This window comes from Lycorma delicatula, chromosome 12, assembly GCF_047948215.1.
Source record: "Lycorma delicatula isolate Av1 chromosome 12, ASM4794821v1, whole genome shotgun sequence".
Taxonomy (NCBI): Eukaryota; Metazoa; Arthropoda; class Insecta; order Hemiptera; family Fulgoridae; genus Lycorma; species Lycorma delicatula.
The window spans coordinates 56,522,262-56,540,850 of NC_134466.1; the positions used below are offsets into that span (position 1 = coordinate 56,522,262).

The 18,589-nt window shown below is 29.1% G+C and overlaps 1 protein-coding gene across 3 annotated transcripts in view; it reads left to right on the forward strand.

Annotated features, from left to right (window-relative positions):
- LOC142333047 (uncharacterized) overlaps nucleotides 1-18,270 on the forward strand; it is a 65,879-nt gene extending 47,609 nt beyond the window's left edge. For 2 of the 3 annotated variants that reach the window (XM_075379849.1, XM_075379848.1), the window contains 6 exons: nucleotides 284-319; nucleotides 1,997-2,032; nucleotides 5,558-5,602; nucleotides 8,895-9,054; nucleotides 14,792-14,944; nucleotides 18,065-18,270. In XM_075379849.1, the coding sequence (XP_075235964.1) occupies nucleotides 284-319; nucleotides 1,997-2,032; nucleotides 5,558-5,602; nucleotides 8,895-9,054; nucleotides 14,792-14,944; nucleotides 18,065-18,121 (487 nt within the window). In that variant the 3' untranslated portion in view covers nucleotides 18,122-18,270. The remainder of the gene's footprint in view (nucleotides 1-283; nucleotides 320-1,996; nucleotides 2,033-5,557; nucleotides 5,603-8,894; nucleotides 9,055-14,791; nucleotides 14,945-18,064) is intronic. The other variant, XM_075379850.1, reaches the window with a different exon arrangement.
- Nucleotides 18,271-18,589: the final 319 nt, after the last annotated feature.

Below are 18,589 nucleotides of genomic sequence, written 5' to 3' on the forward strand. Positions count from 1 at the left end.
CATTTAAATGTAATATTTACAGTGTAACAGGATCACTTTTAGTATAATTTTGAATAAATTACTCAAAAGAAATTTAGAACGTATTGGTAATTTTCTGTTAAATAACAATGGAAATATAATCCTCTTGTTTGCAGGATGATATTATGTTGTTATACGTGAAGTTTTGTTACTAGTTCTGAAAGAAGCTGTGTTTTTTCTTTCTCATATAGTAATTTTTTCTGTAATTGATCAACAAAATAGTTTTCTTTGAAATAAAACTGTATTTAATTTTTCTTTGTTCCAGAATGAAAGGCAATCTTCTTAAAGCTTATTATAAATGGTAAGATGATAAATAAGTTTATTTATCGTTTTCAAACACAAGAAAATTTCTGAAAAAAGATATTTTATAACACCATTGTTATTCATTTTTCTTTCTTAAAGAATTAGGAAAATCTTATTAGTAAAATTTAAACTTGTACCATTCATATCCGTACATCAACCTCAGATTTAAAAAAAAAATTAATAATTTAAAAAATGATTTTACAATTTTTATGGTTGTAATATCTAGTTACTCATGAACAGACCAAATTGAAACAAAATAGTGCTTATAAAAATGAAAGTACGTATTATGTAAAATTAATAGTCGTTGGAAATATTCTTTCCCCATTACTGTGCAATTATTGGTGTGTGAACCGACATTACTTCTCTGCTGTAAGAACTAAAAATTGAAAAACTGTAACATATTATCTAAACTTTATCTTCAGAATAACTTGTCAACTTCGAGTTCGGTGTAGTGAGCGCTAAAAGTAATCACAGTAAATGTCTGGCAAAAAACTAGTAAAGATTGCGTCATGAGAATTCCATTCTGAACAGTGGTTTAAAACAAGAAGCTGTTCGGTGAATCTTGGATAAGTCATCAAACCAGTCAAATGACAGAAGACAAAAAAAAGTGAATAAGCACTATTTCCGTAAAACGAATAGTATTAATTGTACATTTTCATATTGATATTATTTGTTAAATCAGTTTAGTTTATATTAGTTAATAAAATGAGGCACGGGGACTCTCTCGTCCTCTTATAGAAAAGTCCCGGCGAGAATACTCCTTTGGGTGTTCTCGTTTGAAGCAAACAGGACATAAAGACCGAATTCTAGCTCCTAGGGTGGGGGAACAGGAACGACATAGTTGGGCCTTGTAGCCCTATTCTGAGCGTTAGAGGCAGGCATTAATAGTTATAAAAGGACACTCCCCCGGATTCGGGGAGAGGAGAAAAAATGTTTGTTTAGAAATCGGAAGTGTATTTCGGTACTTAATATATATAAAATTAATTTTGATTTAATTTGAATTATTATTTTGTATATCATAATATTTTTAATACTAATAAGTTGTATTTACAAGAAACCTTTACGTGTGCTATCTCAATATCCTTATCGATCCCTGAACATGCGAAAGATTTTTTTACAGATTTTTTGCATTTATAAAATATAAAACTATATTTCGAAATTATATGGGCCCTTAAAATTTAAGATCTTCTTTGACTTATGGTGGCCTGTGCGTGTTCACTGCCGGTTAATCTACGATACTATTTGATTAACGTATGTTTTTAATGCATATGCAACACGACTCGGATTGAAGTAGATTCGATATTAATATTTAATTTATTTTTAAGACATTCATCAATTATCATCTTAATAATATAATTAATTAAAGATTTTAACAAGAAAATCGTATGTAATAATATATATTTGCTAACACTATCTAGTCAAACCATTTTTTATTCCAATGTAAACCCTGTAATTAGTAATATGTTTTATAAATTTTACATATGTTTTCCACCCCTGGCAGTATATTTCTATAGATAAAAAAAGCGATTTATTTTTATTTTGAAATGTGAAACACTTTCTATTTTTTTAGGGTAACGTAAAAAGAATATTATTTTTAATAATTAAATAAATCATATGTTATTGATGATATAAGTATTTCACCTTCATAATCAGTTATCATTTAATAATTTTTCAGTAATGATTCGACACGCGTAATGGATTTTTCCCTAAGGTGAGTATTATATTAACAAAATTATAAGTAGGTATTTACACTATTACTTTTCTACCTTATAAAAAATGTTTATCAGGAGTCCGCTGAAAACAAATTAACTTCATAAGTATTCTTAAACGATGTACATTATACAAATCAAAGTAAAACAATCATTATATATAAACTTGTGTCTAAATACATTCTGTTTTTTAGTTATTACGAAAATATTTTGGCTGAATTTATGCTTCAAGTATACGGTGAGGCAACGGTCTATTTCTGGGAACATTAATCATTTGTCGAAGTATAACATTTTAAAATCTAATTTGATTGAACAGATTTAAACAGGTTTTATTTTGCTTTTATTTATAGTCGCGTCAACAATTATAGTCATTAGCGACTACAGTAACACTATCATGCAGTATTATACAAAACAATAAATAACAAACATAGACAAGTGACAACAATAAATACAAAATAAAATACATAAATCAGACAAAATTCACTAAATCGTATTCTTCATTCCACTGTAAGAGAGGAACCGCAGCAGACGTTTTATTCCTTCGTTCTGGTTTAATAGAAATTTCATATCCGAGCCCAGGTCTAAATTTTGTTGTCGGATGGTTCCAAAGATTGGGCAATCAACGAGCAGGTGGTACACGGACCATTTGACCTTGCAAGGCTCACAGATCTTCTGAGGAGAGCCAAGTAGGTGACCGTGGGTAAGCCTGGTGTGTCCAATCCTTAGCCGAGTTAAGATGACTTGGTCTCTTCAGTGGCTCGGGGAAAGAAGTTTCTCGAGCATATTCTCCCGGATGTTGAGTAATGCCGTGGGAGGACTCAGAAGCCAGAATCTATTCCACCGAGCCCGCAATTTTACACGGACTGATCTCATGAAGTCTCTCTCACATGTCGATTGGACTCGGATGCCATTTATTGCAGCTCTCTTGGCAGCCTCATCGGTCCGTTCGTTCCCAAGGGTGCCACAATGGCCAGGGACCCGTTCCAGTATCACAGTCTTATTTATTCTTGAAAGAATATCATGAATAATCTTGAATTCGGAACGTTTGTAGCCCAAGCTGTCAAGTACACAGTGCTAGAATCTGTAATTACTAGGAAGCTGTCATCGCTATGGGTTTCGATAACTTTCAAGGCGGAGTAAATAGTAAATGCCTCGCAAAAGAACACAGAAGAATACGCATTAAGTTTATATAATATCTCGGTGTCAGGAAGAACAACAGAACAACCACATCCATCGGCCAAGACAGACCCGTCTGTGTAGATGAGAGTGTACCCATTGTACGTCTTGGCCATGATCCCACAGTTTTACTGCTATTAATATTGAACAATTTCTTTTTTTTTATCGAACTCAATAAATAATAAAATAATAATAAAAACACATTTGTGATTTGTCGAAAACAAATTTTGTTAAAAAAAGCAAAAAAAAAACGATTAAAAAATTACATGTTAATAAGTATGGTTGATTTTTTATTTATTTAGTTATATCGATGACAATAAGAAATAAATATAATAAATAATTATAAAAGCAAACAAATATTTCTAACAATCATCTGTTAACTAATCAATCTCCGATTAGTCTTGTAGCTGATTAAAAAAAAGTCTGATAAATAATAATTGAGAAACGACTACTGCGGAACCCTTCTTTTTAAATACTTAAGTCAAATTTAACGTAAATTTCTAAAGTTTTATTCAATTCGTAACGACTACAGAAGTAAAGTATTTTGGAACGTCTATTATCTATAAAGATTAAGTACCGTACTGCGACGGATAACATAACTTAAATTTTAATGATATTTTAATAAAGTAAAACTTTTTTATTTATTGAAAAACACTACTACGTTTGTTGAATGCATTAACAGTGATAGCATAATATTAATACCAAAATAAAGAGTTAATAGACCTTGTTTTAAAAATTGTTTCAGCACATTTAACACCAATGTAGAGTTCATTTAAGATTGTTTTAACTCACATTAAGTTGTTGAAAATTCACTTCATATAAATTTAATTGTTGTTCTAAGGTAGTTTTTATGTAGACTAATGATTTTATAGAATAAAAAACAACATTCTTTGATCAGAACGGTTCATTAACTTATATAAAAATAAACATATAATATATTTTAATATCACAATGTTTTTATTCCCTTATGTAAACAGGTATCCTAGAAAATATTTTATTTAAAATTCCAAGTACATCAAATTCATATAGTCTCAGGTTAAACAAAAAACAAATAAATAAATGGGCATTAGTAAGCCTAGTGTGTCCAATTCTCAGCCGAGTTAGGATGACTTGGTCTTTTCAGTTGCTTAGGATAAAAGATTTCTCGAACACATTCTCCCGGATGCTATTCTCCCGTGGGATAACCTATCAGCCAGAACGTATTTCACTGAGAACGTAGTTTAACATGGACTATTTTGATGAAGTCGCTCCCATATGTCAGTTCTACTCAAAGGCCATTTATTGTCGCTCTCTTGATAATTTTGGTTTTATCGATATTCCTGTTCTTACAACCATCATAAATTTAGTCTACCTGTATATCTCCTTCCAATAGGATGATGTTAAAAACCACCAGTTCAAGCCTTTCCTATGACATTTTTATAAATATTTTATTAGCTTAAATTGTTACTTCTAAAACTAAACAAAAACCTTAAGTAACACTTATAAATTAAAAGCAAACAGACTTTAGTAATGTAAAATGGAGTGATAAAGATAATCTTAATAAAAAACGAATGGAGAGGGATCGGGTGAAAAAATGTAAAATGAATAATATATTAATTGCGTAATTTCTATGATAAATGGTATTCAAAATTACAGTAAAGAATAATAAGCAAGTACTAAATACCGCATTCATTATAAACGTGAAGGGAGATCAGTTCATCATCTTTATAACTCGAATATTAACGAATTTTTCTAGACTATTAGGCTATTTCCCCATCTCGCAACTTTACTGAACCGATTTCGCGCAAGATATTATAATATTAAAGCTTTTTTTTGTTAGTAAATAAAATATCGTAAGAAACTATGAATAAATAAAAATTATTTGTAATTTTAAATTTTTATATGTGGTCCACCAGGTTGGTCCAGTGGTCGTCGCAAGATCAGTAGTAGTTTAACAGCTGATTTTCAAAGTCAAAGGTTGTTTTGTGGATCAATTCTAAATAAAATTTAGTTGCTTGTATACGGATTTGAATACTAGACAGTAGATACAGATGTACTTTGGTAGTTGGGGTACAGTTAACCATACGTCTTAGGAACGATCGGCCTGAATCTGTACAAGACTGCCCCTAATTTACACGTCATACATATCATTCTTCTCTCAGTGGGGCATGGGGTGGTTACTTATTGTTCACTAGTAGACCAGATTACAACGAACATATTAGGAATATCATAAATAAAAATCTTTAATGTACGTATGAAGCCAGTTATTAAGCTTCAAACTCATCAGCAAAGATATAGTGCGACTAGAGCACAGATAAAATTTCAGTGTATTGTTTAGAATTGTAACTCATTAATTTTTGTTTGTGTTTCAGACCTGAAGAGACAGAAGCAAAAATAATTAAGAAAAGTTCAATCCCGTAAGTGATAATTTTGTTTAATGAATGTATTATATAGTACATAAATAGAAAAGATTTCGATATACTGTCACACATCACTTTCTTTACTGAATTTCATTAAAGAATAGGGTTTATTTCTAATTCGATTAAAGAAGTAGGTGACAACATTTTTTCTGTTGTTTCTCAAGGAGTAGTTACATTCTTGAGACGATGAGAGAGTGATCTGATGTTTATAACTGGGGAATCTGTGACAGAGGTATCCCTTCTTCATAGCTGGCGCGACAGATGGGATTAGTCAAAGAAGGTAGATGGATCTACAGACTGATCCCTAGACCTCCAGAGATGATTGCATCGCAAGCATGGAGAACTGAGGTACGAGTTGACCAGGTTCCTAACTGGTGACGTTTGCTTCAAACCGTACCTGGGCGGGTATTGACATCCTCATCTGAATGCGATTTTTGGGGAAGGGAGGACACCAAAGAACATACAGCGTTTTAGTTCTATAAGTTCTTGCAGCATACAAAAGAAAGTCCCTTGATAACATCACGAGGTCTGCTCTAATATAAACAGGTGTGGCATGCAGTACCGAAAATTTGGTATCAATTATCAGAACAAATATGAAAACGATGTGAAGGAATGAATGTCCCCTGATTTTCCTTTGGGGATGTGTTCGTAATTATAGCAGGTCCGGTCACAAAAAGAAGTAACGCATAAGAAAAACCAAAAAACTTCTCCGTGAGAAGTTAAAAAACCATATTTTTGTTAGAGTTCAATTTATTGAATGTTATTGATTATTATTAATTGTATTAATTATATTCAATGTACCTGCTCTTTGAACAAACATACGCTGAATTTAGTCAGTTTAATTTGTAGTTCGATCAGGGTACAAAGTTTATGATAGCATAAATCTTTTTTACAATTTTGTCCTGAACATGTTGGTTGTTTTAATGCCAGCTTTTCTGTAAATAAAAAATTTCAAATGAAACCACAATTGCTTGTGTCATTCTTTTGACTATTGTATAAAGATAAAACTTTAAATAAATCTTCATATTAGAATATATATTGATTCCTAAAATTCTTTCAAACACTTGGAAAACATCCAAGGTAATTAAGAACATAATCTTTTAATTATTCACTCGTATTTCAGATTGCAATCCTAATAATCACCCGCTTTTGCAACTGCTTCATCAGTTCATTCCATATCAACCCATTTTTGATGTGATCTATATAATACATTATGAGTATTTTGTAGCAATGAAATATTTAGTTTCTCTCCTTTTTTATTTCACAGTTTCCTTCTGTTGCGCATCTTTTAATTTTGGCTGTTTATTTCAGGAAGTAGCAAATGTAATGTAACAGGTCTATTTACCTGTCTTATTTTGTCATTGTTCAACCTCATTCATTATTGCTATATTCCTTACACGAATCACTTTTTTTTATTGTTTGTGTTTTTTTCCTTGTTACTATCAAAAATGTATTATTTTCATGTTTCAGTCGCTTAATAAATTGAAAGATCCTTTGAGGATGAAATTAAAGAAATTACTGGTTAATACGAGTATTGCAACTTTTCTGTATGGTTAAAAAACTACCTTTTAGATATGAATTACCCTTTTATTACGGTTAGATTCCACAGTATACGGAGACTACGTCATCTACCTAAGTCCAGCTTTGTCTTTGTAGGAATAATTTTGAAATGGTGGTCAAAGAATTTTGGTGTTATCATGTACACAAGTCCAATATTCCATGATTCAATATTTCCCATCGATCAGTACCTATTTCTTTTAGTGTAAGCAAGAAACATCTCTTAACAGTAGCTTATTATCTAATAGAATTATCCTATTAGTTTCAAGTTTTTAGTTGTTTTGTACTTAGCACCCTTTTATAGTTTAACTCCCAACTGGAAGTAACAATCACTTACGTTTAATGAACATTCTTTTAATTTTATTTTTGTTTTTTAGTCTTTTAGTTTAATTTATTTTTATTATTTTCAGTTGGATATTTGATTTCCTTCTTCTTTTTTTAAATTATTTTATTTATTTCTAGAATAAACATGATAACCATCAACTTCGTGAGGAAAAAATTAATATTACGTTATTTAGTAATGACTTCAAATTCTACACATACATCAGTATCTATATGCTGATTCAGAATCTACACATTTCTTCAATGTTATTTCTTCAGAATCTACACATAGATTCTCATCTTTTCTCAAATTTTTACCCCTTATTTTATTTCACTTTTGAAAAATTTTGATGAAAAAATGATTTTGATACTTTTGGAAATAATAAATCTAAATTTAATTCATCCAGGAAATAGGGGAGTTAGATATAAAGTAATAATGGGTTTCATTTATACAGAGCGTTTCATAATGTTCTACGGAGTTTTGAAAATTCATTAACAAAAACTCATAAGAATAAAACAAGTACTGTACGAAAGAGTAATTCAAATAGTTTTTTCCACATATACTAGGACATTTGCTCGCTAGGCGTCGACAGTAGAAAAAATGGCTGCCATGGGAAGCGAGAAGTCGTTTTGTGTGTTAGAATTTCACTTGTCAAAGTCAGTAATTTCTGTGCAACGTGCATTTCGGTTGAAATTTCATAAGGAGCCAACAAGTGACAATTCAATTCGTGCACGGTATAAACAATTCAGTGAAACCGGTTGCTTGGCAAGCGAAAATCAACCGGTCGTCCATCAACCTCAGAAGTCAATGTCGAACGTGTGCGTGCAAGTTTCATTCGCAGCCCGTCAAAATCGACTGCGGCTGCAGGTAGAGAATTAGGAATTCCGAAAACAACAGTGTGGAGAGTCCTTCGTAAACGTTTATTATGCAAACCGTACCATTTTCAATTAATCCAGCGTCTTGCTGATGGAGATAAAACACGTAAGCCCGATTTTTGTTTACAGTTACAGGAAAAGATGTTGTTAGACGAAAACTGTTTGAGTCCCCCTATCACCACGTACAACTTTTATTTAGGTAAGTGAAATACTTTTTTTGTAATGAATTTTTGTAACTTCTAAGAACATTATGAAACGTTCTGTATACATATAAATTACTGATTATACTAAGTTTATAGTTACTTATAGGCAATTACAATTTTACATTAATCAGTTTTGATTGTACATGTTAGTTACATATTTACTTCAATTTTTGAGGACTTAAATATTTTAAAGTGTATTAAAAAACAAATTCATACAAAAATATAATAATCATATTTGTGCATGATACATAATAACCTAAACTTGTGTGTTTATAGGTGAATAAAAATTATATAATTTACTAAGTTTTCTTTCATATTTTATTTGTTTGCAGATGTATTTTACGTATAAACAGCATACACTCAATGTATCATAATATAAAATATTTAACTCCAATTTTAGATAAAGATTTAAAAGACAAGTTAGATGAATTTCTTAATAAGAAGATACAGTTTGAATTAGATTTTTCATACATTTGTAAATTTCATAGCCCTGTAAGTAAACACTTATTCAAAGCATACATAAGTAGAATTAAAAGAGTAAAAATTATAACTACAAATATTTAGGAAAAGAAAAATTTTAACTACAAAAAATGGATTATTTGCTTCAATCGCACGTGTGCATACACATACACTCTCACATATATATATATATATATATATATAAGCTGGGATATGTAACTCTCTATTTACCTAGAGCTTGGCCCTCAACAGACTGCTACATTGAAGGAAATTTAACTAAAACATTAAAGTATGTAAGTATGTGTGTAAAGAATTATGTAAAAAAATTATTCTGCTTTTTGAGTAAAATTTTCTGATACAGAACCCAAGGTCGCCATATCTCCCCACATCTTCGACTTACTGTGATCAAAATGAATTGGCATCAGTGGCCCAAACATAAAAATCATTCTTATAAATTTCTCCAAATTGGTTTCTCCAGTGCATATAACTTTCCAAAAAATTTGAATGCTAAAATTATAGATACATTTTTGTTTTTGTTTTTGAATTGTCAAAATTTTCCAAAACCCTGAGATGCAAAATTTAACTTGATTATCATACTTTCACTTGTATAGTACAATGTAATACTAAATACCATTACTACTAGTTGTAATATTGTTATGACTCGTACATTGTTATACCTAACAGTACAACTACATATTCAGAAATTAAAAATTATACATTTATTACGCATCAAAGCTATTCTTAATTGGAGAGAGCAGAATATGCCACTATTTTAACAATCACACATGGTAAAAACTTTTCTACAATGAAATTAGTTTATGTAACTTTATACCGTTTTGCTTGTCTTGTAGTGAATCGACGTATCACATGACCATATGTCCCATTTAAAATCATTTAGATGCCTCTTTACCCCCCTCAACCAACAAGGCCAATTCTCAAAGTTGGGGCTTACTGAGTTAGTATCTCTTATTGTAGAAGATATCTAAAATGAGAATCAGGACACCTCAAATAACAAAAAATTTAATTGGGAGCATTCAATTTTAGTACTATTTATCTAAATCAAACAAGCACGCAATTGCAGTTATATCTATCTGAAACAAACACATTGTTCACTTATATTTTGTTTTGAACAATTAGAATTCAGTTTTAGTTGTATAATTTTTTTGTCCAACCAAGCTCTTTAAGATATTACATCAAATGACCATTGGTTTCATTTGAAAATTTTTAGTTGATCCCATTACCTGCTGGCCAAAAATCAAAAACAGTGAAATATATGTTCATTAAAGTACATGCTTCATCATTTTTTTTAAAGTAGAATACATTTTAGAGAATAGTAATTCAAATATTATGATTCTTCAATTCAAATACTTCAAGAAACTGGAAAGTGAAACTCCTTGTGTTTAATTAAGCACAGACTTCATCATCACCATTATTTTAATCTTTTCTTTATGGTAGAATATAATTTTATAAAATGTGGTTGTTATAATTTTTATAATAGTTCAAGATCCATTCATTAATTAATTACATTTTCTGCAAGAGGTTTGGGGGTTAGAGCCAAGTTGGAATAAGAATACTCAATGAACTTAGACATTAATGTTTTTTTTTCAGAAGGTTGAACACATTTTCAAAAATTATGATTCTAATATTGCTATATTCTCATTTTTTTATATTTGTGAAGGCTAGGAAGCAAGAGGTCTTCATAGACAAAGGGTTGGAAACTCTACCACCACTGTTTATTAATTTTTTTCTATATAAAACACACTGAAAAAAATAAACGGTTTTGATATTGCAGTGTTTAAATTGTTGCTATTTAAGAAGCAAGTGAGCGCACTCAGCTTCCAGGAGCAAAAGTCTTAAACCTTAATTTAGATGTGTTTCTTAATTTTTCTGAAATTTGAAATCATTTTTAAAAGAACATTTTGTCTACTATCAATTACAGTTCTTTTAATTTGAGAGGGTGAGAGCACATGATCATTCTGAGGAGACTAGAAGAGATAATGTTTTTTAGCCTATTTAAAAAAATCGCTTTTAGCACGATGGAAGGCAGAGTTAGATTTCACCGAAGTTAAGTAGGAAATAAAAAAGATTTCCCCCTTAAAGTTAAGAAAAACTTAAAATTTACTCAATACGAAATGGTTGTATGTGAAAAAAGTTTCACATGTTTAGCATACGACAAGCCCCACCTTCTTACAATTCCAGCAACATTTTGGACATCCCTTGCTGGTTGATCATATCAAAAATTGTTTCAGATAAAAGTTTTAGGTTATGTTTAGAGGACTAATGACCACTTTAAACCAATTTGATACTGTAAACATTAAGGGAGGTATGATTTTTTTGTCTTCGAAACCCACTTTTTTCCACCCCCTGGGCAATGGTTGGTGATATCAAAAACCTTTACTTAGATAATTTTTAGGTCCTTATCCAAAGAATAGTAGGAACTTTAAAGGAATTCAATATTTTACTTAATAAGAAAGTTATAGCAATTTTTTTTTGAAAAAGGTGCATATTTCCACCCCCATGTTCCGATTTTACTCACTTATGAACTCGACCGAGATTTTGGGTCGTTATATTTTATGTATCAATTTGAAAGTGATAGCGCAAAATTATGGTAGTTGTCGTGTCCACAAGAAAGTGAAATATATATATATAAACGTTTGAACTGACGGTGGCTTTGGGGTCTTGGGGATGTGAAACGCTAAAATATGTCAAAACTGTCCAGAAGTAGAATCACAGTACCCATTACAATAGGAAGCTTTCGTATGAAATCTACTTAAAACATACACAATATACTAGAGAGTAATAAGAATTTATATGCTGAAAACAGTAGTAGATGTGCCAACAAAACTTAAAAAGAATTACAACAAACCCATTGGAAAGTTAAATTAACTTAGATCATGTAAGACCAGCTAAAAAGCCAGAAACTCACCCTTATTATATCACTTTTATACCAAGTTAATTTTCTTGAAATGGCATATACCGCATTTTTAAGTTCCTTTACCTCACAGAGCTTAAGAAAATATTTTGTAACTAGAAATCATAAAGTAATTTATGCAGACACGTAAATTTATAATTTATGTAAGTATGAATTATTAATTAATGTTTGTCAATCATATCATGATTTTGTCTAACATTTTTAACTTAATCTAAATGTGCTGAGAAAATATAAAACAATTTTTCTTGGTTTCATGCTTTTAAAAAATATATACAGGAAAATTTATTTATAAGTTGTCATATAATTTTGTTCTTAGCATCTGTGAAATTTTTTTTTGTGTAAATCATTGAATCAATGGTTGCTCTTATTCAACCTTACTTTTCATTGGAAATTCAACTTACTTCTATGGTAGTTCTTGAGACTGTTGTGTTTATGGCACGACAAACTTAAAATTATGTGAGCTTCCAATTTCACAGCAGTTATATAATCATAGCTTTATAATTCATGTGTACACTTGTATATTTTTTATTAAAAAATTTCAGTACGACTAAGGCAATATATGATTGTGTCTGGTGATATTGACATAATGTTCATACAATTAATTATTTATTAAAGTTTTTTATGCAGCTCCACTTGTAATGTCTTTCCCAGAGGTTTTTCTTTTTGTAAAATAATAGTATTAATATTTTATAAACAGTAACTAACGTTTTTGTGCATTTTAAGTATAAGTAGATAAGAATGAGGATGCCTTAAAAAGATTTCTTTATTAAGTGGAATATTTAATAAGTTAAAATTACTACATAAATATATTTTCTATTCATTTATTTAAATTAAACATTTTGTAGTACATTTTTTCTCTGTACAAAAAGTTTTAGCTAATAATATAATATAATCGTAATTATAAAATATTATATTATATGATATATAATATATTTCTATGGTAGTATTATTAGAATAATACATTATTAAACCCTTATTTGTTAAGAACAAACAAATTTTGTTTTGTTTTTATCTCAAAAATTCAAATATCAAAAGGCTGTCTACTCTTTAATATTACTAGTTTTAGTTTGCATATTTGCTCTTTGTTTATTTTGTTTCATAATATTATCTCGAAAGCAATAATTATAAGCATACCCTAAATTGAGGGTTTGGTTGAATAGTATATATTTCAGATTATATTGTTCTACATGTAAAAAAATCAAGGCACAGGTAACTAATTCTTCATAAAACTCAAGCCAGTCCTCAGCTGATTCCTTAGTATCTAAGAGAAAAGCATATATTTATCACTAATGGGCTGTTTCTATCCTGATAAATTTACCCCATTTTCCTGAAGGAATTATTGATTGAATAGATGGCTACTGCTTGAAGAGCAACTTAAAATTCTCCTTTGGATGAGCTTGCTTTGAAGTCAATGGAGAGAAGAGGATTTGGTCCCTTATCTACTATCCTTTGTTTCCTTATCTGTGATGATTTCTTAATGGTAATGTTTAGCTGGATGTCTATTGAATCCATACTGAGTACACTATGAGGATTGTCTTGAGTTAATGTATTTTTGGTATTTGATCAGTACATCTTAAATTATGGACCTACCCATGGATTTTTATCCTTCTTCATAACTTTACTATCTCAAACTAGGACTATAGAATCCCTACTTAAACACAATACATATAGTGTGTATGTTTATGTGCTAAATACACACAAGTTCGCTACATGCAGTCATTAAATTACCCCATCCAGTGCACTTATGTTTAAAGAATGTATTTATTAAAAGTTTTTATTTAATTCGCTTAAGGAATAATCAAATCTTGCAACTGCTATATCTTTCAATCTATCATATGAAAATCAATGAAATTTGGTTCACGTATGTAACTTCGATGATAATACAGCACTATGGTGTCGGAATATGATATGACCCACCCCCAAGTCACAACGCGCTACCCCTATGCATTTAGTTGAAAATGTTCATTTTTCATGAACTATCGTATGAAAATGATTGAAATTTGGTACACAAATGGAACTTCGATGTGTAAAAATAAATATTTTTACTTTTTTAGTCTTAAAAAAAAAAAAAAAAAAAAAAAATTACAAAAATATATGATTACATATAAACAATAATTTTTTTAAAAAAGCTTTTATTTAACTGATATTAATATTAACATTTATTAATGTTAAAAAAAGTAAATCAATGGAAAAAACCTCTAAAAAGTAAAAAATAAGTATTAAAATATCTAATAAATAAACAGTAAATAATAAATAAATAAATGTAACAATTATTAAATTTTAAAATTAAAAGTAATGAAAATATTTAGTTAAATAAAAGCGTGGCACAGTTTTTATAACAATGTTTTCGAATAAGTATTATTGTTATAAATATAAATGTTGTGTTGTTTTAAATAAATTATAAAAAACTAGATATTTTCTTTACTTTTAATTTTAAAATTTAATAATTATTAACATTTATTTATTCGTTATTTATTAGATATTTATATAATTTATTTTTTACTTTTCAGTGCATTTTTATATTTGTTAATATATTATATTTTTATATTTTTTTGTTTGAAATTCTCAATTTGATTTAATTCTTATTTTTTACTTTTTAGAGGGTTTTTCTAATTTGTTTCCTTTTTTATTAATGTTAATATTAATATTAATTAAATAAAATCTTTTTTAAAAAATAATTTTTTATATGTAATCAAATATATTTTTGTAATTTTTTTTGTATTTTTTTTTTAAATTTATTTCCTGATCATAATTTTTTTTTAATAGCTTTATTTAAGACTTCATTAATGTTTATATAAATATCCTTTAATTATTTATTCCTAATATATAAAACTTCAGTTGCAGGCCTTTTTAAAACAAAAGAGCAAAGTGTTGCAGTACAAAGTGTTAAACTTCACCATCAGTGGTTATCAATTAAATACTTACTATTCTTCACAAACTAGCTATGTTGGTCTTACATACTGTCTAAACCAAAGAATATTTTATAATTCTGTAAGTTTTAAGATATCTGATTAGCCTTTTCCTGATATTTAATAGCTTTATAACAAAAGTTTTACTTGTAATGATTTACATTGTACATTTTGTGTAACAGATAGAAAAAATGGAGGACAACAAGTAATAAAAAAAAACAGTACGGTTGAAAATTTGAGATGTTCTGCAGAAAATTATTTAATGAATTTATAAGATTAACACAAAAAGGAAAGGAGAACTGTCTTGCAAATGAATACTCAGATAAAGAAGATTTAGAAAGAATGGATGATATGAACTATGTATAAAAAAAATAGATATACTTAAATTGTAGAAGAATTATATAATAGAAGTGTTCCGATCTGATAGAAAGATAAATGATTTTTCCATAAAAGATCATTAAGCAGAAATGAAATAAGATCATGTAGGAGCATCAATCCTAAAATCAGAAAATGAAGAAGTAATGACGAGAGAGAACAAGTTTAAAATTTTAATTAGAACGTGAACAAACTTAATTAAGAAAAGGAAAACTAATTGGCCAAGAAATATCATGAGGAGAAAGATTGACTACAACAGTGCTAGAATGATCAGCAGAAGGTGCAAAGAAGAGAGGCCTATTGATCTTTTAATCAAGAATGATAGTTAAATATGATAGTAAGTTAAAAAAAAACTGAACCTACAAAGAATGAAAATTTGTTTAATTACGTACTATAGTCATACCTTAAAATTAGATGATTTCCAGTTATATCAGATTCAATTAACTATTCTTCATCATATTAACTCAAATGTACGTATCTGTGAAGTCATTCATGCCTTTGCCTTTGCCATCTAGAAAAATACTACTGCAGGTCAGCAAATATTATGAGGTAGTATTTCCTGAGTTACTTCTCAAAAGCTGAGTTTCATGAAACATAACAATAATAATGTAGGAAAAGAACTCAAATTACCATATTTGTATTTTTACATTTTTTTTAAGATTGTAATCTCAACTTTGGTTCATCAGTTATATACAATTGCTCAAATGCATCCAATTTGAACTGAAATTAAAAGCAGGTGACAATTCAATTCAGACTAAATTCCTAATTCGTAAGAAAAGGGCAGATATCTTTTACTCTTTCTTACAACAAGAAGAAAAAGATGAACATGTATTGTCTTTCTACTGCTAGAAGAACTAAGTTCTACCAAAAATAGTAGATCAGGCCTGATACTATAGCAGACAGTTTTACTTAAATAATTTTATTGTTTGTTGGGGAACATCAAAAGACAAAAAACCAAATCTCAGAAAGAAAGGCACAAATTAAATTATCTTAGCCATTTTCCCACCATTTGAAAAACTCTAATTTGAAGATATTTGTACAGTAAAGCTTTTTGTAGACGGTTTTGGAGGAAAAACTGAAATAGTGTGATGATTTTCATGTTGCGATACTGGTTGGTCTCTGAAGCTCCATCCCAAATAAAAATAATTTTTTGACTTTCCCAGCACCCAACCCATTCATTCATGTCACCTGATTGTCTTCAGCAGAATCAAGAAGGAAATTTTAAAGATGTTTAAGTTTAAGAGATAGTTTAAGACATTAATAATCTACCTTGATCAATAATTTGGAATTTTTTCCAACCACAAAACTGTGTGATTAAAATATCTGGAGTTTATGATGTCTTTGACTGGAAAACAATTTCCTATAATTTTATGAAAAAAACCAATATTGACACTTAAAGTTTCCACTACAGAGAGATTCAGTATAACTTGTAGTATAGTTTGAGGTGGTCAAGCATTTGTAAAATGAGGGTCCTGGTATAAATACAGACAGTGGGAGAAACAAGACAGTGGTGAAAAATGGTGTCAAATTTGAAACATTTCAATTGCCATTGTTGCAACGTCATGCTCCACTGAAAACTGCAAAAGTAAATGATGTGAAGAAGCTGTTCTGTTGCTTTTTGATGAACAATGGGAGAATGATCCTCAACTCAGATTTTACCATAATTTAATTTTTGGCCGTGCAATGACAGATGCTGATAAAACTGAAGATGTAACTGAGGGTGGGCAAATGGAAGATGTCGAATGTGTTCAGCAACAACATTTCAGTTATTTAAAATTTATATTTTTTTAAATGTAGCCTAGCAAAATAATACAGCCTTTTAATATGAGTGATAGTGTTAATGAATCTTTATTCTTGTAGGAATTACAACTATTTTACGCTAGTTTTATTTCATTGATATTTGATTTATTTCTATTATGAGTTTACATCTTTTGTATTCATTTATGATTTCCAGCACTTGTAAGTTTCAGCACTTAAAACTTTTAGCCAACTATTTTTATATTATTGGATTAATTGGAATATAATTTTTGGAATTTCCTTCAGAATAAAAATGTAATTTGTTAATATTAATGTTAGGTTACATTATTTTTAATCAAAGTGTCATATCCAGTATTTTTATTTTCAGACCGTCTTTAATCCACACTTTATTTCCAAAAGGTTTCTTATCCAGACTTATTTCATTAATTATTAAAAATTGGCTAAATTTCTGAAGAAGAGTTTTGCTCAGATTACTTAACTATCCTGGTAATTATTATATCTTGTTTCAAATCAGGATTTCCATTGCTGACATAGTCACTGTAAGAATAATTTGAAAAATATTTCACGGAAACTGGTTCAGCATTCTGGAGATAGAGTGGCTGCAATTAACAAAAATGCTATCTCATTAACTCCTCAAGGAGTAATCAATTTAAAACTGCAGCGCATTATACCACATTCTCCAATGAAATTTCTAACTCCAAGTGATGAGAAAAAGAATCCCTTTCCATTGAATGTTCTTCAAAATGTATTACATTAAAGGCAATGCAAATAGATCATCTATGATCTTATTTCTCATAGGAAAGTGTACTAATTGTTATCTTCCCATTATTCAAAATTTGCAAGAAACTTTTTTGCCACATGTATTTGATACTTCTATAATTTAAATTTCTTATTAATATTGTTTCTGTTAGTATCAAAAACATTAATTTATTGAATTGTTCGTTCACAGATGACTGATGTTTACCTATATTCCAATAGAAATCTCCCAGAAATATAACATAATTCTTAATTATAAGAAATGTAATTCATTAAATTGTACATTACTTAATTTTATTGTGTTTAATTTTAGGAATCTGTAGAAGACTTCGTGTTAGAAGACAGTTATGGAGAAACCATTACAATTTGAAGCATTAAAAATGGTGTTGATGATTAATTCTGTTGTAGTACAATCTAGTATCCTACAGCTGTTATCTAAAAAAATTAGAAGAAAAATAAATTAAATATGTAATTGTGTAACGAATAAAAATTTTAATAAAATATAATAAAAAAAAGTAATAGATACTGTTAACTGTTTATATATTAACAATCCTTTTACTGTTCCTTTTATTTTACTTTTCTATTTTAATTCCGAAGCAAAAAGCAAAGCATCCTGAGAACTTTACAATATAATGCTTTCACAATAACAACATGCTTCTGCTGAATCACTAGCAGCATTCATAAAACACTGTAAGGATAAATTTACAGTCTGAATATATACCTTTGAATATTTAGTAAAAAAGAATATGTTTCCATCAAAATGGATTATTTCAACTTTGATTGTTAATGATTCATACTCATTAATTAATGTACGTTAGAAAAAAAGAATTTGTTTAAA